The sequence below is a fragment of the Alosa pseudoharengus genome, unplaced genomic scaffold (assembly GCF_046254945.1).
Source record: "Alosa pseudoharengus isolate Yale_2024_CS ecotype anadromous, Long Island Sound unplaced genomic scaffold, YU_APseudo_1.1 YU_APseudo_1.1_scf_20, whole genome shotgun sequence".
Classification (NCBI taxonomy): domain Eukaryota; kingdom Metazoa; phylum Chordata; class Actinopteri; order Clupeiformes; family Clupeidae; genus Alosa; species Alosa pseudoharengus.
In genome coordinates this window covers 3,798,473-3,826,202 of record NW_027468664.1, presented here as the reverse complement: position 1 = coordinate 3,826,202, position 27,730 = coordinate 3,798,473, and the positions used below count along the sequence as shown (strand labels likewise).

The following is a 27,730-nucleotide window of genomic DNA, read 5'->3' as shown; positions in this document are numbered from 1 at the left end:
TACCAAGAATAGGGGTTTGGGAGTAGTGGTGTATGAAAATACTGACATTTAGCATACTGTTAGCAACATAATATCTTATCCATATATCTGTTAATGATACTTCTAGATAGATAGACAGATAGATAGATAGATATATAGATAGATAGATGGATAATTGATTGATCCCCAAGGGATCAATACTTCACTTAAAAGATTTTGTACTAGAATATGACATTACAAACTATGATTTATACAGTAGTAAAAAAAAAATCTTGAAATTTAATGTGGTCATGTATATGTCCATTTCCTTGTAACAGGAATAGAAACACAACAGTTCAATAGTCATCTGCAATACTCTTTCAATTTATGTCACCAAGCAATTACTCTGAATGTGTTTGGCAGGGTAGTGACTGGAAAAGAGACAAAAAGGGAAATAAATACTGGGAGAAGGAGTATCAGAGTGCAGTGATCAGAGCGAAGTCCTCCAAACATTTCTTTCTAATATCACATTAGGTGGGAATTCAGTGACTTGCCTCTAAGTTGCAGACGTAAGCATTACTTTCAACTGAATAACAAGTGGACGACTAGGACAGGGGGAGTAGGGAGAGATGGAGGTTGGTTTTCATTAATTTGCATTAAAATGCAGTCACATTTTGAGTAATGCACACTGTCAAGGAGGTGTGTCTCCAAGTATTGTTTTGCAATATTAAGGATGTAAAGAAAACACAGAGAACAGGGTATTTCATCTCTACACCGGCCTCCCTTTTCTTAGTGATCAATTGAAAACTGCACAGTGTAAGACTCCCTCTCTCTCACTCTCTCTTTGTTTGCCTCATCTTTTAGATAATTGAGGGGGTTTGTTGTACAGAATTCTGTAGGATTTGAGCTGAACTCACCAATACAATTGCGAACTGAAGTTTTAGTTAACTGAAATATGTGACCTGACTTCTACATATAACTGAAATATGTGACCTGACTTCTACATGAGGGAGGACTGAGTGAGGAGGAAGATTTCAGAACTAGTTAGCTTTTTTCTGATACATTACTAGGCTTGTGAAAGATGCTTAGAAAACCCGCATATGCGCCAAACTAATTTTAAAAAACACCCAATAAAGCAGTTCTCACCATTCACTCTTTGATCCAAGCACTAATGCCAAAATCAATCAACACCATCACTCTCTCCCCTTGTTGCTCACACACTATCACAGCTCCCTGAAATGCATGCACACGCACACACATACAGACATGCAGACACACCAAGAAACATAGGCAGTAAGGGAATAATCTGCCGTTTAACCTTGGGCAACTACAGATATTGTGCCAAAACAGCTCTCGCAGAACTGTGTGTGCGATAAATAGCCTAAATGATACATAATGCTGTTTGATAGTCCGGCAAGATCAATACTCTCTCTCGGGTCACACAAACACACACACACACACACACACACAATAGATGGGGGTAAGGGGTGCTGTGCAAACATCTGCCCCAGAGCTGCAGATTAAGGTTGTTGCCCCACGTGTCCCAGCTGTCCTGACATGACTGTGCTTCAAAAGCACACACCGGTCACCTTGGCAAGTCTGCTGCCACAGGTCAGCTCTGTCCTACGGTATTAAAAGCTGCTAGTGGCAAAAAAAACATTTTGATATTCTGTGCCATTCTTGTGGGAAGAAGTTGACCCCTCAGCAAATATCTGACCAAATGGACCCATGCCTGCACCATTTGCAAATAAATAATTAAACCAAGCAAACAACAAAAGACCTTGACTGCACCCTGCACCAAAGACCAAAAATAGGCTTGAGCATAAATCTATTCTGTGGAGCTGCTTAAAAAGGGAGGCATTGACTTCCTAATGACACAGATCTACTCTAGGTATAAACATACTGTTAATGAGCCTTTTAATGAAAAAGAAATGGCAGGTAATGAAAAACAGGCAAATAAATGGGCTGGTCGATCTGGGGGGGGGGCTAATTCAGTGAGATTGATTTGGTGAAAATGAGCTGTGCGTACGAGGTTCCTGTGTACATGTGTTCCACACCATTACGCCTCCCTGCCAGCAAAACCGGCTGAGCCACGGCAGGCCACGCAATCTCCACCAGTCTGCCCAACAGAGCAGTGACAATCAGACCAAAGAGGCTCATTTATTACAGGTTAGAGCAGCAACCACCAACAATTCATCACCACAATAAACTGTTAATACGAGACCATCCTCATATGCTCGGAGCATTGGCACAATTCACAAATCTTGGGACTGTTGCCTGTATGAAACATCTGAGCGTGTAGATAAAAGCTACACATGCCAACAAAAACATGAATAAAACCTCAAACATTCAAAAGTTAAGCAATGAAAGGCCACGGGAGAGGTGCGGAGAGTTCTGTTCATTCTAGGGGAGAGGTGCGGAGAGTTCTGTTCATTCTAGGGGAGAGGTGCGGAGAGTTCTGTTCATTCTAGGGGAGAGGTGCGGAGAGTTCTGTTCATTCTAGGGGAGAGGTGCGGAGAGTTCTGTTCATTCTAGGGGAGAGGTGCGGAGGGTTGTGCGGAGGGTTCTGTTCATTCTAGGGGAGAGGTGCGGAGAGTTCTGTTCATTCTAGGGGAGAGGTGCGGAGAGTTCTGTTCATTCTAGGGGAGAGGTGCGGAGGGTTGTGCGGAGGGTTCTGTTCATTCTAGGGGAGAGGTGCGGAGAGTTCTGTTCATTCTAGGGGAGAGGTGCGGAGAGTTCTGTTCATTCTAGGGGAGAGGTGCGGAGGGTTGTGCGGAGGGTTCTGTTCATTCTAGGGGAGAGGTGCGGAGAGTTCTGTTCATTCTAGGGGAGAGGTGCGGAGGGTTCTGTTCATTCTAGGGGAGAGGTGCGGAGGGTTGTGCGGAGGGTTCTGTTCATTCTAGGGGAGAGGTGCGGAGAGTTCTGTTCATTCTAGGGGAGAGGTGCGGAGGGTTCTGTTCATTCTAGGGGAGAGGTGCGGAGAGTTCTGTTCATTCTAGGGGAGAGGTGCGGAGGGTTGTGCGGAGGGTTCTGTTCATTCTAGGGGAGAGGTGCGGAGAGTTCTGTTCATTCTAGGGGAGAGGTGCGGAGGGTTCTGTTCATTCTAGGGGAGAGGTGCGGAGGGTTCTGTTCATTCTAGGGGAGAGGTGCGGAGAGTTCTGTTCATTCTAGGGAAGAGGTGCGGAGGGTTCTGTTCATTCTAGGGGAGAGGTGCGGAGGGTTCTGTTCATTCTAGGGGAGAGGTGCGGAGGGTTCTGTTCATTCTAGGGGAGAGGTGCGGAGGGTTCTGTTCATTCTAGGGGAGAGGTGCGGAGGGTTGTGCGGAGGGTTCTGTTCATTCTAGGGGAGAGGTGCGGAGAGTTCTGTTCATTCTAGGGGAGAGGTGCGGAGGGTTCTGTTCATTCTAGGGGAGAGGTGCGGAGAGTTCTGTTCATTCTAGGGGAGAGGTGCGGAGGGTTCTGTTCATTCTAGGGGAGAGGTGCGGAGGGTTCTGTTCATTCTAGGGGAATTGTCGTGAAAAAAGAGGAAAGTGAGCAAACAGGAAAAAGTGAGAGAGCAGATGAGAACAGGGAGGCAATGAAATGCACTTGTATGGATACATGTAACCCTGCCTGCTATTATCTGTAAATAACTATGTTTGTAAACATAAACGTACAGTTATTTACAAATAATAGCAGGGTTACATGTATCCATACACTCACCCACTTTAAACATGTACAGACAGTCAAGATCACACTGGCAAGCAAGGCCCTCACTAATTCACAGGAGAGAACTGTGTGGCAACTGCTGTAACATGAACCAATATAACATTAAACCATGCGTTTATTGGTGATGTAGCAAATACCAGTGGCATTTACCAAAGTGAGGTACATATTCTATGTACATATGCAGACAGAAGCTGCCCCTGTGCTTTGTGTTTATCGATGTGAGTTTAGAGTGAGGCGTGATCAATAAGGTTGGAAATGTATAAATCTGTGTCAAACACTAGCATCCATTATTTGCACAGCAAACACTCAAACAAGAGATGTGTGAACAAAAGAATAAATGTTTGTTTGATCCTGAAGGTTACCTGTACCTAAAGATTTTAAAACACTGAATAACACATTTAAAAAGGAAATGTGTTTATAGAGCTCTTCTGTCAATATTTACAAAATTACATTTCCTTTCACAAAATACATGACACTGAATGCCATGGGTAAACAGCAAGAGATGTGATATACCCGTCAGCTCATATGATATGATGGCATATCATAAAGACCCATATGACATATCAATGAGTGGCTATTGCCACTTTTCCCTAATGCATTACATTGTCATTACTATATTATATTCTACTATTGTGTAAGCCAGTACTGATATACACTTCAGGAATGCTTGAATGAAGCAACTACATGTAAAATAAATAAAATAAATTACAATAAATTATATTGTGTTTATGAATGTGTTACATATATGTAATGTTTAGGCCCTCTTCAGACAAAGGTGTTACCAAAATGTTACTACTGCCTTCAGAACGAGATTTGTAGTGGGAAGGAATTATTTAACACCTCTTTACTGGAGTGAGAGCAAACAAAACACTCAAAAAACACAATTGTTACCTTCAGTATTTTTTAAATGATCCTTTTATACTGCAGTATCTGTTCTACAGGATAGACACAATATCAAAAACAAACCTCACAGGGAAGTGCAGAGAAGTGAAATTAAAACTTAACCTTCACCCTTGGCTGCTCCATTTCTTTCCACAAATTAGTAAAGATGTTGAGAAGGCTATTACTGCAGCACCCAAAAGTGACCAATTAAAAGACTGGCAGCAGGACCAAGTCACATTTTCTGTAAAGGTGCTGTCTGGAAAGCTTTTGGAGAGGACAGAGAAAGTAAGCAGAAAAAATGTATATAAATATGTGGCCTATTTTGAACCCCCATACCAATCATGTGAAAAACATCTACCTTTTACAGATAGGAAGCCTTCAGCTGCAACCTATTCAGGCCTCACAAAAGAATGGCCACTAACAAATAAAATGAGGTGGTCACCTCTCTATGACCTACATCACTTTGGAAAAATCAATTATTAAAGGACCTCTTGCCATCTTGCCTTATCCATTTTTGTAAACAAGGGTGAAGAGAAAAGGACCCAATGACGCATTTCATTTCTGCATTTTACATATGTGACAACATATAAGTAAGGATCTAATACTAGCTGAGATGGAGAAGTAAACAGCACTTTGATGGGTTAGCCTATAGGAGTTTTGATTGGCCCCATCGACCTTAAGCTCTCATTGTTGGGAATCTCGGCACCCACCAGGAAAGCACCAAATCAATCAGAAATCCACACAGCTCAGCAGGACAGTCCCCCGGCCAGGGTGATACAATAATGAAAGCTCTGACCATGTAATGAGTGCTCATATCCTCTCTCAAACTAGTCAATCTCGGCCTAGGATAAGGGAACTCATAACAGTGACCAACAAGGAGGTGATCAATACTGCCCTGTAGAGCTCTGCATGCCTTTGCAGAGTCTTGGCTCAATACACACTCCCTCAGGAGCAGCTCACTTGGAGGGCACGTCAGCTAGTGGTGTGACCGCTGAGCCTATGGTTAGAACCCAGCTAGTGGTGTGACCGCTGAGCCTATGGTTAGAACCCAGCTAGTGGTGTGACCGCTGAGCCTATGGTGGTGTGACCGCTGAGCCTATGGTTAGAACCCAGCTAGTGGTGTGACCGCTGAGCCTATGGTGGTGTAACCGCTGAGCCTATGGTTAGAACCCAGCTAGTGGTGTGACCGCTGAGCCTATGGTTAAAACCCAGCTAGTGGTGTGACCGCTGAGCCTATGGTTAGAACCCAGCTAGTGGTGTGACCGCTGAGCCTATGGTTAGAACCCAGCTAGTGGTGTGACCGCTGAGTCTATGGTGGTGTGACCACTGAGCCTATGGTTAGAACCCAGCTAGTGGTGTGACCGCTGAGCCTATGGTTAGAACCCAGCTAGTGGTGTGACCGCTGAGCCTATGGTGGTGTGACCGCTGAGCCTATGGTTAGAACCCAGCTAGTGGTGTGACCGCTGAGCCTATGGTTAAAACCCAGCTAGTGGTGTGACCGCTGAGCCTATGGTTAGAACCCAGCTAGTGGTGTGACCGCTGAGCCTATGGTTAGAACCCAGCTAGTGGTGTGACCGCTGAGCCTATGGTTAGAACCCAGCTAGGTCAAAAGAGATGCGGGGAAGTCATTTGCTGAAAGCAGTACAAATACAGAAATGCATTTCTTGATACTAATGTATTAATGGAGGGACTGATTAGCACTTTAAAGTAGGTGAAGATACTGTGCATATTGGAGTGACTACTAGTCAGGTGAGTGTTGTGTCCAGGCATAGTTCCATTTCCTAGGCAAAATGAGCACTGGCTGGTCTCTACCAACATGGTTATTAAAATCAATAGCAGCAATAAATACAATCCATCTCTTTCACAGCCTGCACTCTGACCAATCAATGGATATTGAGCTACATTTGTAATATTGCTAAACTCGAATATAATTCTCCCAAGCTTCACAAAGATCAGATTGGGAACTTCCAGCCTCATTCAAATAAACACAATAGCAACATACTTGTCAACACTACAAACTGTGACTGCTGTTATTAAGAGTATGCTGCTTTCTTCATGTGGTTCATGTAAAATAGCACTCTTATAAAAAGTCACCAAGAAACAAATCTCTTTATGCACACCATGAACTAAGACATGTATTGTTGCTCTTTAGGTATTACCAGTCAATTAAAGTCAACCAGCAGACATAAATGATATTTCATCATTCCTGACATCATTCCTTCAGAAGAGGGAATAAGGACAATAATCAGGCTGCAAATAAAATCCATAATGAACAGTGGCAGTGGAAAACAGTGTTGTCACGTTGCTTAGCATTTTCCCTATTCATTTCCAGCAATTTTATGAGAAAATTGAAAATATATAAAAAACATAAAAACTGAGAAAAACTCTAAATGATTATCCCAATATAAAATTAACTTGAACCTCTACATTGCACAGCATGCCAATTTGACTCTACTCACTGATCCTTCACTAAACCCAATCAGACTATTGAAAACCACAACTGTTCAGCCACCCGTCTACTCATCTGACAGATATTGGGATTTAATCCGACTATTGAACCGACAACAAATGACTATGCCATGGCACTTTGCAAAGCCATCAGTCAGTCAGCAAGGACAGGGCAATCACACACAGGCTCTTCCTTTGCCGTCCACCACCAACAACAAAAAAAAAACTCCCCAATTCTGGGAAGGCATTTGCCACTATGGTTGCCCGGTCTCCTCCACATATGGAGAAAGCAATCATGAAGTGACCATCATTTATCTGAAAGCACATTTTCACTGATGGACAGGATGCTACTACCCCAACCAGAGGGTTTCAAAAGCCATTTCTCTTCTCGCTGTAGTGAGTCTAGTGGGAAGTGGGAAGAAAAAAAGAAAAGTATTTTCTACAGACTTAAATAAAACGATGAAGAAAAGGAGGGCTGCCATAATGGCAGTATTTTTTTTTTTTTATCAACTTCAAAATGGTTGTCACGAAAAGGAATTGCCAGTTGCTAGGTTGCAGAGAAATGTCAAAACAGGGGTGTGGCTTCCTTTAAGTCCATACTGCCACAGATCTGTTCTACATAATGTCATCTATATCTTTGAGGATAATTACACTATCCATAGGAGAGCAGACGATCGGTAGGCACATTAGAGTGTGGACAAATCATACAAACATTACATTTCAAACACAAAAAGTCATGGTTTGGACATCACAGTTCGGTACAGTGGAAAAGGAGGAAAACATATTGGACACAGCTGCTATGTTATATTAGCACCTTCATTCAGACACAATGGGACCTGAATACAAACACACTGAGGCTCCATTCTACCACAGCCAATTAACAATGGATGAGATTCAATTAATTAATAAACTATTCATCACAATAAAGCATTTAACTATGGTTTTAAGCATGTCAACAAACTTTGGTGATGGCAAGGGTCTTTCACCTTTTACAATAAGTCATGCTACCTATAATGTATAAATATATAAAGAGGACTGATTGGCATCATGAAACATTCAGTTACATAAATGTCACCATTATGCTGGTTGGTTTGAAAAGTATACCAGCTACAGTGCCCTGCTTTTACAGCGCATTCAGATAGTATTCAGTTATACCCCTTCAAGTTTACAGCTGTTGTTGCAGCCTTATGCAAACATAGTTCAAATTAATTTTCTCCTCATATCTACACTCAGTATCCCATCATGATGAAGTGGAAAGAGTATTTGGACATTTCTGGGAATCTTTTCAAAGAAGAAATGGAAACCCTGCTATTGACATTAGAGTTCAGACACTACGGTTTGACATTTAATACAGGTGCCTCCTATCTTCCAATGTGGTTCAGACATTAACTGTCTGTAACGTGTGTGACGTGAACTACTGTGTACCCCATAGCTTACATGCAAATTTCTCCCGACAATCTATCCCTAATCAATGAGGGGAAAATTAAATACAATTATTTTACCATAAGGCTACAACAAACAAAATGTGAAAAGTGAAGGGGTCCAAAAACATCCAGAATGCACTCTTCACTTAAAACTCAACCAAACTTGCAGTCATTCCAAAAGTACTCAAGTAACAACTATGAAACATGTAAGAAATTGTATAAGTATCTGAATTAATTATGTGTGTGAAAACTGCTAAAATGACACTCAAACAGATGAAGCAATCATGATAACCAGTGTCATCTTCAAGGCCAGAAGCTCTAATTCAACCTGAAGCACCAGTGGAGCAAATGGCCACCAGTTGCCATGGAGACTAGGGACAAAAACAGGGAGTGTGAAGAGAGAGAGCGCATGTGAACCAGCCTCTCATTAATATGTTGTGTGTAAGTCTTTACTGCACAGTATGCAGCAGGTTTGACAGGTGGCAATGTCTACTTTATTATTTTGTCTCATGTCTGACTTCCCATGAGAAATAATAAAATTTCTACATTTGTATCACCACAATTCAATTAAAAAGTAGTTCATCATTTACAATCCACAGCATAGCATCACTTAAAATACCAGATCAGCCAAATTGATGTTAAATTAACTTTAAACACAAAGCCCCACATCACGAGTCAGAAATGTGCGCACTACACTAGCTCCATAGTCTTAAAAATTAAGCGCTGTCTCTTTTGATAATGGCTGCAGAAGATTTAAAAGGACAAGTACTTCCATTTGGAAAAACACTCTATTTTGACGTCACTATTGAAATATGAACAGAAAGAAGGTGGATGTTCAGTTTGGATAGATAGATAGATACTTTATTGATCCCCAAAGGGAAATTCAAAATTAATTTGCATGAGGTGAGGCTACTGGTGACTATGTGTGGATACACTGATGCCTCTTTGCATCCACCAAAAGCAGTGCTCAGGGGAGAAAAGAAACCGACACATGAAACGCAAGACAAGCAATGACCACTGTGCTAAATATATAACGGGGACTGTATAAGATATGGAAGGTGGTGAGCAATATGCATGTTCATTTGAACACCTGCACCAACCTAAATGCAATCCCTTTCTGCAGTTGCGGTCATGCCAATAAGAGAGATCATTTGTGGAAAAAAACACTCATGCACAGAATTTTTTTGTTTACCTAATTAGACTACAATATATGAACAGAAATAATAAGAACGTCATCATTACTATGTATTCACTTCTTGCATGTCGTTTACAGCTGACATTTCATTTATGCTGAACAAATTAGGCTACATTTAATTCTTTCTAAAGCCTGCTAGGTTGTCTTTCTGATAATATCTGAGATATAACTCATAGCATTAACAAGCTCCTGCTTTCTTGCCAATTCAAACACATGTAGGCATAATGCACTATTTAAAAAAAGGGAACATATCTATTTGCCAGATAGATAAATTAGAACTAGGCTTTGTGATTGGCACATGCAAGTTTACCCTGACCGAGAATGCCACCATGCCTACATAAAAACGCCATGGGAGAATTCAGTCTGAGTTTCAGACAATCTTTCCAGGTGAAGGTTTCACCGAGCTTCCTCCACCAAAATAGGGTCCATCATGTTATATGTTCATAACAACATGTACATCTGAATGTACAGATAATCAACATGAAAGAATACATAGTTTTGATATGGATCTTGAAAAATAAATAATTTAAAAGGTTATCTTAGTCCATAACCAAGGTTAGATAAAGGTTTCTGTTGTTACTAATAGCAGTAGGATTAAGGGTTAAGGGATCTAGGTCTGTCCTTTCTCAAGAAACAACTGGAGAAGTAATACAGTACAATTTCATGCAGTTGTTTTGTAGATCTACAAACAGTCTTACATAAAGCATTCAGCTGGGAGGCAGAGCTGTGTGTGTGCGCACGTGTGAGTGTCTGTGTGTGTCTGAGAGACATGAGGTGACGCAAGGCCTGTCGTCAGCAGCTCTGGGGCTGAGAGGAGTTCACTCTCTGGCTCTCAAAGGCCCTCTCTCTCTCCTTTAGCATCCTCACACTGATGTTCTGCCTGTTCCTCCTGTGGAAGGTGGAAGAGGGGAGTGCGGGCGAGCACACAGCCCCCAGGCATGGCTTTCAATATAGGCTCATCACATAGAGGGCGCCAGCATCGCTGGCACGTTGCCAAGCCACTGTTGGGAAGCACGGCTCGTGGCACAAAAGCATCTCCTCAACAACCACTTTACAGGCAAGGAGGAAAAGAATTCGGAGCGAGAAAAGAGACAAACAGAAAGAGCAGAGCAGAGGAAGCATCCTGATCACACATTTCACTGCTCTGCCAAGTCCAAGAACTACAGTTCTCTTTAGCTAGAACTGCCTCACCAGACCAAACAAACAAAGAGGATGTGAGCCACTCGGTTTGTTTGTACTTGCTTGAATATTCACCACTTGAGTTTCATAAAATATTTACCGACTCCAAACTACATACCAATATTACTATATCTTGCTCCTACTAAGAGGGCCTGTTCATCTCACAAAGAGCTGCACTGCCACATACATCAACAATAAACGTTATATTTGTTCCTCAAAAATAATCAGGAATGAATAAATGAGGGACTCAGGGCCAGATGTACGTACATTTGCGAATGTAGCGTTTTCAGTGCTATGGACAAACCGCAGATAGCGAATGCTGTCATACCCAAGTTTATGTCGTATTTATTAAACTTTTAATTCATAGTGTGATCTGCGCCTTTCTCTGCCTTTCTCCGCCCCCTACCGCTATTTACAAATGTCCACAACTGAACGGAATAGCCTACATACAAGCGCAGTTGAATGAAGTTAACTGATGACAACATTAAAAAGAATCAAACGTTTAGCGATCATGAAATACCATCATACATGATAAGATATCAACAAGCAGGGAGCTAATGAAGATCAGTAGTTCTACTCAAACTACTTGTGCACGTAGGCTATAGAAGATTGGTCAAATCTAGCAAGTAGGAAAGCTTAAGTGAATGATGTGAAAGTGAAAGTAAGACATTCGAAAGGCCAACGAAAGTTAAGGTTGCGTTTGATATAGTACAAAGACAATGTTCTGTTGTCTTTGAAAGGTTCTCTAATTGACACATTTAACTGTAATTTGGATTGACATCTGCTTTTACAAGGTGTTAGTATTTAGGCGCAGAATAGACGTAGCCTACTGTACGCTTTCAGGAGCAGTTTTTGTACATACTGCATAATACATAATTAGGCGCTCTTTACTCTTCCCCTCCCATCTCTTTACGCTAAACTCCCACTTTCCCCTAACCTGGCCCTAGCCAGATGAATTTCGCTCCGCCTAGCTCCACTCATCCATCTGGAACCGATCCATTGAAGTGTTGCTTCAGAAGGCTGGACCTAATCAAAAAATGCTTGCATATGATTGAATAAGCCACTTGTCCGTCATCTATTGACGTGCTACTTCAACCACTCACATCGAAGCCAACCCGTGACGCTGATAACAGTCTTACAGTCGCTTCTACGCTATGTCACATCTATGAAACTCCCGCCCTGCGTCCTGATTGGCTAAACCATAAAGTTGGTTGGAGAAATCACTCTCAATGGAAGAGGTCCCAGATGGATGTGAGTGAAGCTAGGCGGAGCTAAGCGGAACGACATTCATCTGGCTAGGGCCAGGTTAACTTTCCCCTGGATCCTCCTATGAATGCATATGCATGACATGGAAAAGCGCAGTTTGCCATGTTCAGCTCCCGCGAGAGGCAGTCTGCGCTTTGACCCTTAATGTGGCCTGTTTGAACATACCGCGTAGTGTTTTTACACGCACGTGCGAAACAAATAAGCCTGAAGTGGGCGCATAAGCGTTAGTACATCTGGCCCTCAATGTCAACTACAAAATGTACAGTAACACTGCAACTATGTTGTACCACATAATGTTAATAACTCATTTTATAAGGCTGTCTAATGTTAGTTACCATCGCACAGGTGACACAGGTGAACACCCACATTTATTTATTTATTTATTTATTTATTTAACTATTTATCTTTCTATATCTATTTCCACTCCCCTGACATTGCAGTGGTCCTCAGGCCCATACCACAGAGGGCAGTTCAATCCCATGAACCAGATGAAAAGCACTTATGAAAAGGGACTCTGAGAAATGGATCTGTGACCAGTCTGTTGACATTAGGAGGATTTTATGCACCACACAGACAAGAAGAAAGCATGTGTGGTGAAATCACTGTGGTTAGGGCAGGTGACCACATTGGATCAATTCCATCTGATTTCTGTACTTCACTTGTTAATCGCTCACTCCCAGGGAAAAAAGCGTGCGTGTTCCTGCTGTACAGAGCCACAAAAGATTCACAGTGACTGCACCGCTGAGAGGCTAGAGAGCTAAATGAGTGCCCATACCCTGCTCCTGCTTAACACCCAATGTCCACTGGATGAATGACCACTGTGTTATTGACTTCAATTTTAAAGTGCTGACTGAACCACCACCTCACTGCTTCCCTACACCTCTGGGAAATCCCCAATTTCACCACAACAGAAAACACATTTAAGAAAGGTCACAGCCATCCAAAGCTCTCAGTCATGTCCTTCCACCCCTGTCCCTTCAGTGTTTCCTTCTCCTGCCTATCAAATACTGCTGCACACGGTTCCTCTCTTCTCCTAACTTGCTTTAGTAATCACATGTTTACAAGTAAGAGAACAAACACCGCACATGCAGTTATGTATTTCTCCACATTGACGGCTGCTGAGATCAGACTTACATCACTGGGTTGGCAAACGCAAACTTATGGAGAGGGTATGGGATGAGGTGGATCGTCTGAAACACATCTATTCTATATAATATATTCTATTCTATACATAAAACCTTTTAATACTGCCTATAAAATGAATTTATGCACCCACACAGAATTACACATCCCTTCAAGATGAAATTCACCTTCATGTGTCTTCTAGCTGATACCATTTTCCATGCATTTGATTACGAGACCAGACATTACCTTCTCTTCAGCCTGCAGCCTCTTGCAATCTTTGGCTGATCCCGTTAGGAATAGGCAGGCAGCATATTGTACATTTAAATGTAACAGACCTCAATCTTCCCACAACTCAACAGTTTAAAAGGTGCCACTGCATGTTATGTGGCCTATAATGCGAGATGGAATAGGATATTAGATATTAACAGACTCCATTTCCTACACATGATTCATCACAACACCTGCGTCTGGATCATTCCGTGCCAGGTCATTCATGGCTGCCTGGCAGTCTATGTCTGGAGTGTTGACCCCTAAATGACCTTGTTTCCTAACCTGGCATGACCAAGTTGGATTCTGGAATGAAGGTATTTTGAATTTAAGTGGCTAATCTATGATTAACAGTATGATTACTAAAAGGTCACAAGCGAATGGGTGACAATCGTGGTGAACAAAAAATAAGGACAACTGATTCAGAGGATTACTACACATATGGTGATCTGGAGTGGTATAATTTGAATTTACTGTAAATAGCAGCATGAACCTACATCAGGATGTTGTTGAGCATTTGTTATTTTGCTACAAGCTGTGCATTTATCTCAAAAAGTATCATGGGTAGAATAGTTGTTATTAACTGTATGTTTATTAGGGAACATATGTTTGCTTAACCTGATATTATTTTGTTGACCCAGAATGATTGCAAGCAAATTCAGTCAGTTATCAAACATTGCCTGCCAACGTGAGCTTAACAACAGCTCAGGTATGAGTAAATGCATATTGCATAATGCCGTGCTTGCATGACAAATCAGCAAGAACTATTTCAATAAATACATTAAATAATAATTGTATTAAATAGATTGTTATATATTTTGTTAATGATCTGACTTTTTAAATCTTTTTTGAAAATGGTTACACCTTTATGCACATAATAGTAATAATACTACTTCCCATAATAATACATCCCATACAGTATCCTACATAGTCAGAAGCAAAAGGGAAAAGGAGGGGAAAGAAGCAGTGAGTTTTTTATCCTCAAGAAGAGTGATGAATATCAGAGAGAATGAGTGTTTTGAAACTATTATGACAAAGCAATCAAGCAGACAGATCGACAGACAAAAAGAATCACAAGTTGACGAGCAGCATGTTGTGGTGGGAAGCTGAAGCATGCAATTTGAATAACGATAGATAGAAAAGCCCTGGCACATGATATAAGCCTCCACAGGCCACACTGTAATCTCTCCTGGAATTAATTCCTGGAAATTGAAATGAAACGGGGCAAAAGTGCCCCGTTCCTCGTCCCTCTCAAGGTCAGCAGTGTTTGCTGAAATGACAGCTCTTTCTGTCTGAGGCCCAGAGATTGATATTGTGCCACCAATAATAATTGGTGTTGAGTCCAAATGTTTGTGCAGAGTAGGGGCTTGGGGTGCAAGCTCTCAGAGGAGCTATCAGCCAGTGTACTGTGAACATTTCAGATTCAAATCCATCAAAAAACAAGGAAACAAAAAAACACAATCTTATGAAATCTCGAGATCTGATGAAATTAGAAATGTCAGTCTCTGATCTAGATAACCCAAAAGAGCTGGAAATCATAAGAAAATAGACACATAAGAAAATTAATGTAATGTCACTGGCATTCACATGAGAACACAATCTAACTTAATGGCGATACCAACAAAATCACCACAATTACCTGTTAATTTAAAACTTGAATTTGCAGGGCAGGCAGAGAATCTGCACAGACACCATCAGTGCTTCTAACACGGCAACTAGGCAACCATAGCAACCAGGCAACATCATCGTCTGGTCAGCATTGCAATACATAAATTCAGTGTTAAGTGTTTTCGGCACATTTCCATCATCAACCAACACTTTGGTAGCATAAAATGGAAGGTTTTCTGTGCCACTGTTACAAAACGCATATCAGGCCGAGGTATCCATTAAATTAAAAAAGATATACTTGACATCATGACATGTGTTCTAGCTTGTTAAGCTGAAGTCGATGTTGCTATGAGCAACTGAAGTCCATACTGTGTCATGCGATTATTAAAATGATTTGGCTAGGCTCCCTTGATAAAGATCAAGGTAAAAGGGTGTATAAAACACCTGTAGAGCAACTGTGCTCATATAATATGAATCCCTGCTTTTGTTTTAGCTATGCAATATAGTTGTCCCATATTTATGATCAATTAGGTATATTGTTAATCGTTAACCATATACTATGGTAGATTTCTGATATTAACTGTGGGGTAGCCGTCCACCTACAGTATAGTAGCCCAAGTTCAAATGTTTGGTGCTGTTGTCCATTAAGCATGCTTCTGCATAAACTGCATTAAATGATACTCTGACTTCTAGCAGAGCGTTTTCTTTTTACAATTACATGTATATCTACGATGGAGTATGGAGTTTGCATACTCCATGGCTCAGACCACCTCTGTGCACTTCTGTCAATGGCAACTACTCAGTTTTGTTGGTCAGAGAAAAGTACAATGGACATGCTTATGGGACCAAGGATGGTGTACTAGTGGATGTTGACCCAGTCCAGCCATTGCCAGAGTGGGGTGGATTGACGGTACGACTTAACCATATTAACAATATCGGCTCCTATCCCCACTTCACACCACTGTGGCATTGTAACATCCAAAACTGGTGTTGCTTGAGCATATAATAAATGCTAATGGCCAACTAAAACATGCATTTAAAAAGGCTCGAATGTTGGTACTAACAAGAGCCTTGGCTGTTTTACAGAGTGTTTTGTCTTTGATACTCTTGTGACGGTGGTTACTGGTCCTCTCAAGTTGAGTTGAGCTGTGAAGTAGGGTGACCTACATACAGCTGCCCCTCTCCCGTACCCAGTAACACACCCCGAGGGGCCCCGGCCCGCACTGTGCACTCTTCCTCTTCCATCCTCTGTGTTGACAGACAGATGACCAGTGCCAAAGTGGGTCGCCTGATGTCCACTGCAGCTACGCCCTTCCTGCTGTCGCCACACATACTTCCATCCCACACCAGCACACTAGCCCAGGGGCATGAGGACCAAGCCCTCTCCCACTGCACCACCCACTCCCTCCCCCAGATCTGCCTGCCAGGCCACAGAGTGAGACACCACTGCAGCTACTGTCGCCAGCAGCCTGTTATTCTAGGTCACATGTTGTTCCCCCCCACCACTGCATCAGGCTGTGCTTGTGTCCCACATCACATCTGAGCACTGCCACCAGCCAACCCCAACTTCACACAAAAACACATACATTCCGACAGCAACAGTGGCGCCACCAGTGGTAAGTGGTCTTTCAGAGTACACAGAGGGCATACGGCATTTCAGGGCTCCATCGTTGACATGAGGGTCTAAACCGATGAAATAATGACCTTTTTCAGGTGGTAGATGGAATTTGTAATCAATGTCTTTAGAATTGACAAATATTGATTAGGTGAGTGACAGATTTAACAGCAAACATCAGTGATCATAGTAGTCTCAGGTGGCACTGGTAAGCGTACACAGATCCTACAACCAATACCCTGGCCTAGAGAGACACAAACCCCTGTCACCAACCGCCAGGATTTGATTTTAATCTAAAGGAGGTTTTAGGAAAGACTGTGCCCAAACTCCTTTGTTGTCAGCTAGATTAATGTATTTTGGATGCAAGAGCCTCCTTCCACACACACACACACACACACACACACACACACACACACACACACACAGCTATCCCAGAGGAGGCAGCACCCTGGCCCGTTAGTCAGACAGCATGCACAGTCAGCATCCTGCAGTCCTAGCTCCATGTGACGACCAATCATCACGCACTCACATCAATCTGATCATCTTAAATATTGCACAGGAGAAGAGGATGCTTTAGAGTAACAGAAAATAGACTTTGTGGAAATTCTATGGGTTTTCTTTAACTGCTCATTGTGAAATATCCTAACACGGGCCACTCTAAATGAACCTCGAGACACAGCATGAACAGCTGTGTGCAGGAGCAGAAACAATGAAGGAAGAGAAGGAGGACAAAAGTGGAGGCAAAATGGGTAGAACTGAGTCAAAAGAGCAAGCTTGAAAGAGTGAAGAGAGGGGGAGGAGGAGTGTGTGAGTGGGAGGGAGGGGGTAGGAGAGAGAGTGTGCGCAAGAGAGTGAGTGAGGAAGAGAGCGTGCGCATGAGGGAGAGAGAGAGAGAGAGAGAGAGAGGGAGAGAGAGAAGGAGAGAGAGAGGGGGCGGATGAGTTAATGCACAAAAACACTGCATCAAACCAATGCACTGCTTGGAGCTGGATGCGTCAGCAGTACATTCACGTTTCAAGTGAAGGACAAAAGGAAGGCAGCGTGTGCAGCCCGTCCCGGCTGCCTGTTCCAGCGATGCGGAGAGAGGTGGAGGAGTCCTGGCGCACACCGTGGGGAGAGCGGGATTAAACCTGCACGTGGAGCCTCTAGGGGAGGGGACTGCAGACCCTTGCTGATTCACTGCTTTTTGGTCCCTCTCTCTATGGCTTGCGCCAGACTGACCGGGCTCTAGACAGGACAAACGGACACCTGCAACCACACTACCTCTGCACACTGCAGCGGCGCCCACTCCGCATGGCACAGATGTTTCTCAGACCAACGCTACGTCACGCAGAAAGGAGACATTTTTTTATCTCCTTCATTCAACGAGTGAGACGGGGGAGAGCTGTCTAGCTAGCCTTCTATACCACACTGCTGCTGCTGCTGCTGCTGCTACTGCACCTTTCCTCCTCCCAGACCACGGACGACCCCCCACCCATCCCGAAGAAACTGACGGATTATCTGGAATGAGAGGGGGGCAGGCTGCAGCTGTTGTTGTTTGAGTGTGGATGAGCGTGTGTGTGTGTGCGTGTGTGTGTGCGCATGTGTTGAGAAGCAGCAAAGCTAGTTAAGAGAGAAAAACGGCTAGCTTCAGTGTGTGTGTGGTGTAAGCTTTTCAATTTCTAATTCGGACAGAAAATCCAAGTGGACCACCAGTCTCTTATTGGGAGTGGGACACAGACAAGAGAAGACTGAGGAAAAGGTTGAGGCGATGGACTTGTTTCTTTTTATACTAAAGGGAACGAGAGGATAGACTTGGAAACAAAAGGGTGAATTTCTAAGGACTGTGGAATTCACATTCAATCATTCTTTTCCATCCCCTCCAACTGCCGTTCCACCCCCTACCACCCAATCCCACCCCCCACCATTCGGCTTGGCTTTTTAAGTGGCTTGTGAATTCTGTGCCATGGAGAGTTGGAAAAGGCATTCAGCAGCAGTGTCAAATCGCAGTTTCCAAGGACACACGTCAGTAAAAAATCACAACTGAGCGAGAAGGAGCAACTTTGGGAGCAGGTTTGGATTCCTATTGCTGTCTAGAGTTTTGTGGGCCCAAGGCTCATCATCACTTTCCATCGGATATTTCTATGTGGATTTATTAACGGCCATTTTGCTATTTATCACCTGACTTGTCTAACTGGACTTATAGAGAGGGTATTTCACTGCTTCTGGGATGTATCAGTTTAACTCAAGTATATTGTGACTGAAAAAACAAGGGACCTGTAAAAACCAGAGGTAGGTGTCTATAGTATTTCAAACCTTTTTTTTTTTTTAAATATAGAAATTCCTCCCATCTAATTTCTGTTACAATATTGTCCCTTACCAGCAGTCAGTTCTGTCCATGGAAAAAAGAGCCAGAATCTTGCTTAATCCAGGGTAGGGCTGCTCCTCCATCACTCAGTCCCAAACCTGTCCCTCCCCTTATACCCAATTCCTACCAGCACCCCCCCCACCCCAATCGCTACCACATACACTAATCCCCTGCCCCCCTCCTACCCCCAACCCCCCCCCCCCCCCCCCAGACGATGGTGAATTATGAATGTGCCACATCATGAGTCTCTTGGGGCGGGTAGCTGTGCGTGGAGCCAGGAAAGCCGCCCTGCTCTGTGTAGTCTTTTTCCTAGTGCAAGAGTGGAGCATGAGTGTGGAGGTGGCAGCAGCAGGGCCTCAGGGCTGCCCACCCGAATGCTCCTGCTATAATCAGCTCAGCAAGGTGGTGTGCACCCGCCGTGGCCTCATTCGTGTGCCCCCGGGGATCCCCTCCAACACCCGCCACCTCAACCTGATGGAGAACTCCATTGAGGCAGTACAGGCTGACTCATTTCGCAACCTACACCACCTGGAGGTGCTCCAGCTTGGTCGAAACGCCATCAGACAGATAGAGGTGGGGGCCTTCAATGGCCTCACCAGCCTCAATACATTGGAACTATTTGACAACCGCCTCACAGTGGTGCCAAGTGGGGCCTTTGAGTACCTGTCAAAGCTGCGGGAGCTATGGCTGAGGAATAACCCCATTGAGAGCATTCCTTCTTATGCCTTCAACCGTGTGCCCTCACTAATGAGGCTTGACCTGGGAGAGTTACGAAAATTGGAATACATCTCTGATGGAGCTTTTGAGGGTCTGCACAACCTCAAGTACCTCAACCTGGGAATGTGCAACATACGAGGGGAAATGCCCAACCTGAGCCCGCTGCTTGGCCTGGAGGAGCTGGAGATATCAGAGAACCTCTTCCCAGAAATCAAGCCAGGCTCTTTCAAAGGTCTGCGTTCACTAAAGAAGCTATGGATCATGAACTCACAGATAGGGCTAATTGAGCGCAATGCATTTGACGAGCTCATGCCCCTGGTGGAGCTCAACTTGGCCCATAACAACCTTAGCACTTTGCCCCATGACCTCTTCACTCCACTGAGGTACCTCGTGGAGCTGCACCTGCACCACAACCCCTGGAACTGTGGTTGTGACTCACTATGGTTGTCACGGTGGCTGAGGGAGTATATCCCAACCAACTCTACCTGCTGTGGTCGGTGCCATGCTCCAGCACACATGAGGGGCCGTCAGCTGGTAGAGCTGGACCGGGGAGACAATGGAGCCCTCCAGTGTTCAGCACCCTTTATCGCAGACGCCCCTCGTGATCTCAACATTTCTGCGGAGCGGGTAGCGGAGTTGCGGTGTCGCACAGCAGCCATGTCAGCAGTGCGTTGGCTGCTGCCTAATGGCACCATCCTAACACATGCATCCAAGCACCCACGGATCAGTGTGCTCAATGATGGCACACTCAACTTTTCCAATGTGCTAGTGGGTGACACGGGCATGCACACTTGCATGGTTTCCAATGCAGCAGGGAACTCCAATGCCTCTGCATACCTCAATGTCAGTGCTGCCGAGCTCAATACGTCCAACCTCAGCTACTTCTCCACGGTCACAGTAGAGGTACTGGGGCCAACATCAGAGATGCCCAAGCCGAAAACCACCACTACCACCACAACGACTGCAGACACAGGGGTAGGCACCACCACGACCACAACATCCCCATCAATTTATCAACCAGTTTTTATCTCCACACCCACCGTTTTGCTCCAGAGCACTGATTCGCCACCATCCCGCCCAATTTCTGTGCCAAACTCAAAAGTGACAACAGGACGACCTCCAAACCCTAGCGGCACCAGTCTGGATGAGGTGATGAAGACCACAAAGATAATCATCGGCTGCTTTGTAGCTGTGACTTTGCTAGCCGCCATCATGCTGATTGCCTTTTATAAACTGCGCAAAAGACACCAGAAGAGGAGCACTGTCGCGGCTGATAAAACAGTGGAGATTGTTCATGTAGAACAAGAAGAACTTCCCCCTCCTGCTTCATCAAGTGCAAGAGGAGAGGGGTCACGAACTCTGCCAGAAATCAAGGACCACAATAGCATTCATAAACTGGACTGTTTAACTCACAGACACACAGACAACAGCTATCATCACACACAAAAACACGACTTCATGACTTATAAACCAACCAAAATGGATTGTACTATTCACAAACACAAGGGGGAGTATAGTAGCCATAAAGTAAGACCTGAATATAATACATACAAACCAACCATGGACTACAGCACTCACAAACCAACTGTGGACTACAAATCCTTGCCTGACTTCAGAATGCATAAACAAAAACCAGACCATAGCCCTTTTCAATACCGCACTCACAATCCAGATTATAGCACTCACAGATCTAAACCTGAATACAGCCCTTTCAAAGATGATTACAACACTCACAGACCAAGAATGGACTACAGTGCCCACAGATCCAAAACGGAACATACCTTACACAAAACCACAAATGACTACAGTCCTTTCAAGAAGGATATCACCCCATTCAAATCAAATTACACTGCCTTCAAGGCAGAGTACAGGCCCCTTGAAGTGGACTACATCACGCACAAACCGGAATACAGCCCCCCTAAGCCCAAAATGGATTACAGCCCGCGTAAAGTGGACTACAGTCCCCACAAGTTTGATTACACACTGAAGCCTAAATACAACACATACAAACCAGCTGGGCATGGGGCAAAATGGACAGAGAACAGCATTGCAAATTCTCTGCCTCGAACGCTGCCTAGCACCATTACAGCAGTCCCAGAGCAGTTCAACATAAAAGCTCACGCAAAGGAAAAAGTCCAGGAAACTCAGATTTAAGATCCTAAATCTCCAATCCCTCCTCTACCCTCCCCACCCCACCTCTGTGAAATCATGCAATAGAATGCACAAAGACAGAGCAAAGGAACTACTTTTTGTAAAGAGTGCAAAAGCCTAAAGACTTATATCTTGTTGTATATGCTTATAAATAATATATAAATATATATATATATATATATATATATATATATAAATATATATATATATATATATAGATTTTGAAATTATCATGGGCTGGTCAAAGAGAAACAGATTATATTAAAAAAATAAATCAAACCTATTTTCTAACTTCTTACTTTATTTAAAAATAAGATTTGTTTTAAGATTCTGTCACGACTTTCAGAAATGAGGGTAGTTTTAAAATAAGGGCATTCTGTGTGATTTCTAAAACATGATGCAGAGAATGCAGTGCTAAGAAACAAAACATTTATACTGAAGAGTCTTTCTTTGAAAATATACAAACTAAAAGGTCTTTGTTGATCTTTACAGGTTTATCTTGTAAGAGCACTATGAATTTGTACTGTGCCAAATGTTATAAAATGCAATAAAATGATTTTTTGGATGAAAAAGGAAAAAAGTAGATTTTTCCTCTCCTGTCATGCTGTAGCGATCAGCCAAATGGTTTAGACACTGCAGTAAGACTCTGCAGCTATACTTTAACCCCATATTTGCTGGATGTGAAAACACAAAGAAGTTTCTGGTGATTTAAAAAAAAGACAGCTATTCCTTCAAAAACAAAATACCTTCATAGTTCAAAAACACTTTCCAATGTGATGACAATATCTTGTATATATTTGCCTATGTTTTTCTTTTTGTTGCCTCATTATTTTCCCTTTTTTATATATACATCAAACAGACTAATCTTTTTAACAGATCCAGATAAGACTTCTACAAAATATGTGTACTGAATATTGTGCAATGGTAGACACTAAGGAATGAATTACAGGGTGTTGTATTCCAAACGTATCAAACAATTAAGGCTTTGCAAAGTTACGTTTCATACTGCTTTGGTCTTCAGTATTAATAGAACACAAACAATGTATCAATACTTAACTCTATTATATTGTATATTAAATTACATTTTCCCCTGTTCTGTTTAAGCCAAAACAGTTTCATAATGACAAATGCAAGATGTGAGAGACATTCATGACTCATCTTTCTATGATAAGCATTACATTTTGTCACTGCATGAGGGACAGAAGATGGCCATCTTACTGAACGATGGAGAGTGAAACTGTAAACAGCACATAAAGTCCAGAGTAAAAGACTGCATGCACAGGCATATGTTTGGAATACACAGACCATAGACCCAACATCACTGAGTCTTTCCATCTAGCTTTGACTCGCTCTTGTTGAGTTGTGGTTGGTTTTTGTTGTCTGCCAACAGTCTGTAGTCTGTTAGCTAGTCAGCTATGTAATTTTGGACAAAAACACAGTAATGCCTTGTTAACTGACCTAACTAAAGACCCAACTAAATACTACTGTTGGCTAAAAATGGGGAGGATTGTCAATGATAAAATTAAAGGAAAGACTGTTATAAGTGTATAGTGCATTGGACATCTCTACATGGCAATGTTACTCATATTGGCATACCACCATCCCAGACAAATATAGGACTGGCTTTTTCTATACATGGATTAATCCTAGTCCAGCTGTCTCCTTGCAAGGGGAGATGGCGGACATCATGTAATATTACCTTGTGATTCTGGATCTGACTATTAATCAGCTAAATGTGTAGCTGATGTGTAGATTGGGTTGACTGAGTGATGCAGGAAAGATTTAGGGGAGGTGAGCTTAATGGTATGTTTTACATTTCATGTTATTCTTATTCCACACATGCACAGAAAAGGTAGTGTTACTAATTAATTGCCTTTTTTTCCCATTGATGCTGCTAAAACATTAAATGTTGACTATTCATTACACATTTGAGCGTGTTACCTCTTACTGCATTATGGAATGAGGTGTCACAAAATGTATGCATGTATACTACCGGTCAAGAGTTTGGGGACACTTAGAAATTTCCATTCCACTCCATTATAGACAGAATACCAGCTGAGATCAGTTGCATTGTTTTTTTAATCAGGGCAGCAGTTTTCAGATTACCGTACATTATGTGCTTACATAATTGCAAATGGGTTATCCAATGTTTTCTCAGTTAGCCTTTATAAATTATGTCAGATTAGTAGATCAGAGTGTGCCTTTGCAACATTGGATGAATGGTTGCTGATAATGGGCAATGTAGATGTTGCATTAAAGATTTTCTACAACAGTCAAGAACCCTTTTGCAATTATGTAAGCACATAATGTAATCTGAACTGCTGCCCTGATTAAAAAAAACAATGCAACTGATTTCAGCTGGTATTCTGTCTATGAAGTGGAATGGAAATTTTGGAACTTTTGACCGATAGTGTTGAGTTCTAAAACATACATAAAGCATTAACTGAAGGCAAAGGGTGGGAGAAGAGTGCGGATACGAGTATGAAAGACATGGATGGCAGAGGGATGGAGTTGAAAAGAGCAGAGGAAGAGTCAGAGCAGAGGGATCGGGTGGCACTCACTGCAGGGCTAAAAAGCCCATCAGCACTGTGGTGCTGTGCTAACAGGCGGCATTTGCCAGAGTCTGCCAAGCATCATAGGCCAGAGCATCCAGTCAGGCCAGAGCATCCAGTCAGGCCAGAGCATCCAGTCAGGCCAGAGCCCACTCAATAGGGCGACAGCAGAGGTGGCTCCAGCGGAAACACTCGCTGTGTGCGCTTCACTTGCAATTAGGAAGTGATTTGGAAAAGAAGCACACAGCACACCATGTTAGCGACAGATCATGGAGCACAAGCAGAGAGAGGGAGAGAGAAGCAGAGAGAGAGAGAGAGAGAGAGAGAGAGAGAGAGAAGCACAGAGAGAGAGAGGGGAGGGAGAGAGAGAGAGAGAGAGAAGCACAGAGAGAGAGAGGGGAGGGAGAGAGAGAAAAATGCAGAGGAAAATGACCATCATGAAAAACGGTGCACATTCATAGCATAAGATGAAATGCACTGTCAGACACACACTGAAAGGCAGAAAAATGCAGATGTGCAGAGGCCTGGATAAAACAAGCATATAGAAACGAGTATAGAAAACAGAACAGAGACATGAGTGAATTGAGGAGGGTGGGAGGTTCTCTGAGAGCATGATGCAAGAGTGCCAGCTACAGATACAAAGCAGATCTGCCAGGTAGGATGAGCCATTGAGGGTGGGGGTGGGTGCCTTAATAAGGAGGAGATGAAAAATGCACAGTGCGTTGGGGACCATTGATGGACGGAAGTACAAGCATATTCTCATGGGGTTTCTGAGGACAAATGGCCTTAGTTTCATTGCATAAACTGACCCTGATGAGTAGTCTACATTACATGAAACGACTTGGATAACACAACTGTTAATAGTAGCAAACAATAAATTGTCACCTCCTACAAATTAAATACATTCATCCTGTATGCCATAAACACCACAAAATGCTAGGGGCGCTTGGTACCCAGGTTTCCTAAGAGAAATGAAGGTTACTTTTCAGTGAGGTACAGTAGGGTGGACTTATGCATGACACTGGGCCAAATGTGTTCACCATCCTGCCCTTGCCCTAAACATATATAAGGGGGATGTAAGGGTATAAAGTGTAATGATACAATCCAACTTCTAAAATCATCTTGAGTTGTTCCATAATGGGGTTGCATGCAGTAGGGTAGAATAAACTGGCATAATTTCCCAAAGACTACTGATATTGTAATTATAAAAGCAAACGCTTAATACAGACTCTTTAGAAAAGAGTACAAACAGTGAGGGCAAATTCAGTTAGACATGGTACATACACTTCCTCACAAGGCAACTATGTTCATTTGTCCAACATTGCATTTTACAGTTTTTGTAAACTGCCATGGTAGAAAATAAAACAAAATTGTGTAAAATAAAGTAAGGGTTTTTACACTCACACAACCAATGCATCCTGGCAAATGCAATGTGAAACATAACACAATCTATTGCAGGAACAGTCAGAGCCTATGTCATCACCCAGTGTCAATAGCTATGTAGCCTCTCTAAAGCTATGCGCAACATCTCAAGGCCTTTCTCTGCCTAGGATTAGTGTACTGTGTCTCTGTTGGTGTTTGCTGTGGCCTTTGGTTGAAGCAGAATCTTAGAGAGAGACGTTTTAGCTACTGCGCTGTGCTGTGGCTCTGTTTGAACATAATGAAGATGGCAGTGCAACAGCAGAAGAGCGCCCCTCTGCACATGTTTCAACAGGACCCCAAGGCCCTGAAGCATGCTGCAGTGTGCAAAGGCTCCGGCAAAAATGCCTTTATATGGCGCAGTTTGCTGCTCAGGCTTGACAAACAGCTCCTACAGTGATGCTTTAAAGGGGAGGAATTAAACTAGGTAGCTGCTTAATGCTGTAAGCATCAAAGGCATTGTGATTCAGTATGTCAGTGTAGAATTGGCACACTGCTTTCAGCAAGGGAGGAGAAGGGAAAAAAAAGAATTGAGGACAGGACAAAATAAGTTAAGAGCACTGTGTTACTACATACATATGTATTTCAAGATACAGCCCATAAATATGGACTTGGTATGGCATCAATGTATAAGCCATTTGACTTAATATAGACATAGATAATAACCATCAAAAAAGAATGTTGCCTAAAAAATGTTCGGTTATTCAAAAAGCATACCATTGTGTTATACAATACAATTTATTGTTTTTAATTAAAGTTGTTTGCCGTATATGTACATTGTCAACATACTTTTACTTTTACTTTGAAATTCCAGCAACCACAGCTGCTGGTATGAGATATATATATATTTTTTTTTTTTAAATAACAAAAAAGAGGGTGCATCTTCTATGTGTTATCTTGATTTGGTATGTGTTACGATGTTAGGATATGTTCACACCTGGCGTCTTTTTAAGACAAGAAAAGGTAAGCAGCACTTTTCTATTAAAAAAACATTGTCAGCATTTTATTCCAAAACAGCAGTTGAAGGAGTCTTTTATTGCCATACTAACGTGAGCTAAAAGCTGTAAAGTTAACACACACACTAACCAGAAACTTTGGGACATGCCCAATTTTACGGCACAAATGAACATGGTGATACAGTTGAACTGTATGGTCATAGCTCACTGTGCTCAAATTTGATCACTTCTCCACCACTATAGTCTCCATTTCTGCTGTGTGTTATGGGAAACGGACGTCTCACTACTCAGCTTATAATTGGTCATCTGTCAAAAAAGTTTTTTTTTCTGAGAAGGTAAACGCAGGACTTTTTTTTGGAAACAAGGTGTAGTCTATGGGTTTAAAATTCAAACAGACGCTGGCAGCATCAAGAAAGACACAAAGTATGAACATAGCCTCAAGGGACCGTTTTAAAATCAGTGCAGTCTTAGAAGAGTTTAGGTCTTTATGCTCATCTGGCTATAGTATTTAGTGATGCAATTTAGAGGGCCAATGCTATTGACAGACAACAAATACAATATTGTGGAAAAATCCTGCCCAGAGAGATTAAATGCTCAGGAAACCATTGCCGGTGTTTTGACTTAATTAGAAATGTCGACCTGAGAATAGCTCTAATCAGCCTAAGTTAGAAATTCTTTATTATAATATTTTGAGATACTGGATTTTTGCTGTAAACCATAATAATCATAATCAAGATTCTAACCAAAAAAGGTTTGAAATATTTTATGTGTTACAACTCCAGATTATATGAAAGTTTAAATTTTTTAGATAAAACTTTTCCATGATATGAAATCTTTTTGAAATTCACCTGTAATAATGTCATGTAGTGTTTATGATTACAGTACATAAGTACATTAAGTACATAAATCAATGG

General features: G+C 42.5%; 2 protein-coding genes across 4 annotated transcripts in view; one reads left to right on the top strand and one right to left on the bottom strand.

The window, feature by feature from the left end:
- snd1 (staphylococcal nuclease and tudor domain containing 1) overlaps positions 1-27,730 on the bottom strand; it is a 148,659-nt gene that overhangs the window by 46,371 nt on the left and 74,558 nt on the right. The gene's annotated exons all lie outside the window — the stretch shown is intronic.
- Positions 19,250-21,892, top strand: lrrc4.1 (leucine rich repeat containing 4.1). Of its 3 annotated transcripts, none has more exons than XM_076297259.1 (2): positions 19,250-21,119; positions 21,729-21,892. In XM_076297259.1, exons 1-2 carry the CDS (start codon positions 19,250-19,252, stop codon positions 21,890-21,892), a joined length of 2,034 nt encoding a protein of 677 aa, XP_076153374.1. The 3 variants fall into 3 exon arrangements, with proteins under 3 accessions (XP_076153374.1, XP_076153373.1, XP_076153372.1); XM_076297258.1 differs by having other exon boundaries at positions 19,250-21,124; positions 21,719-21,892; XM_076297257.1 differs by having other exon boundaries at positions 19,250-21,892.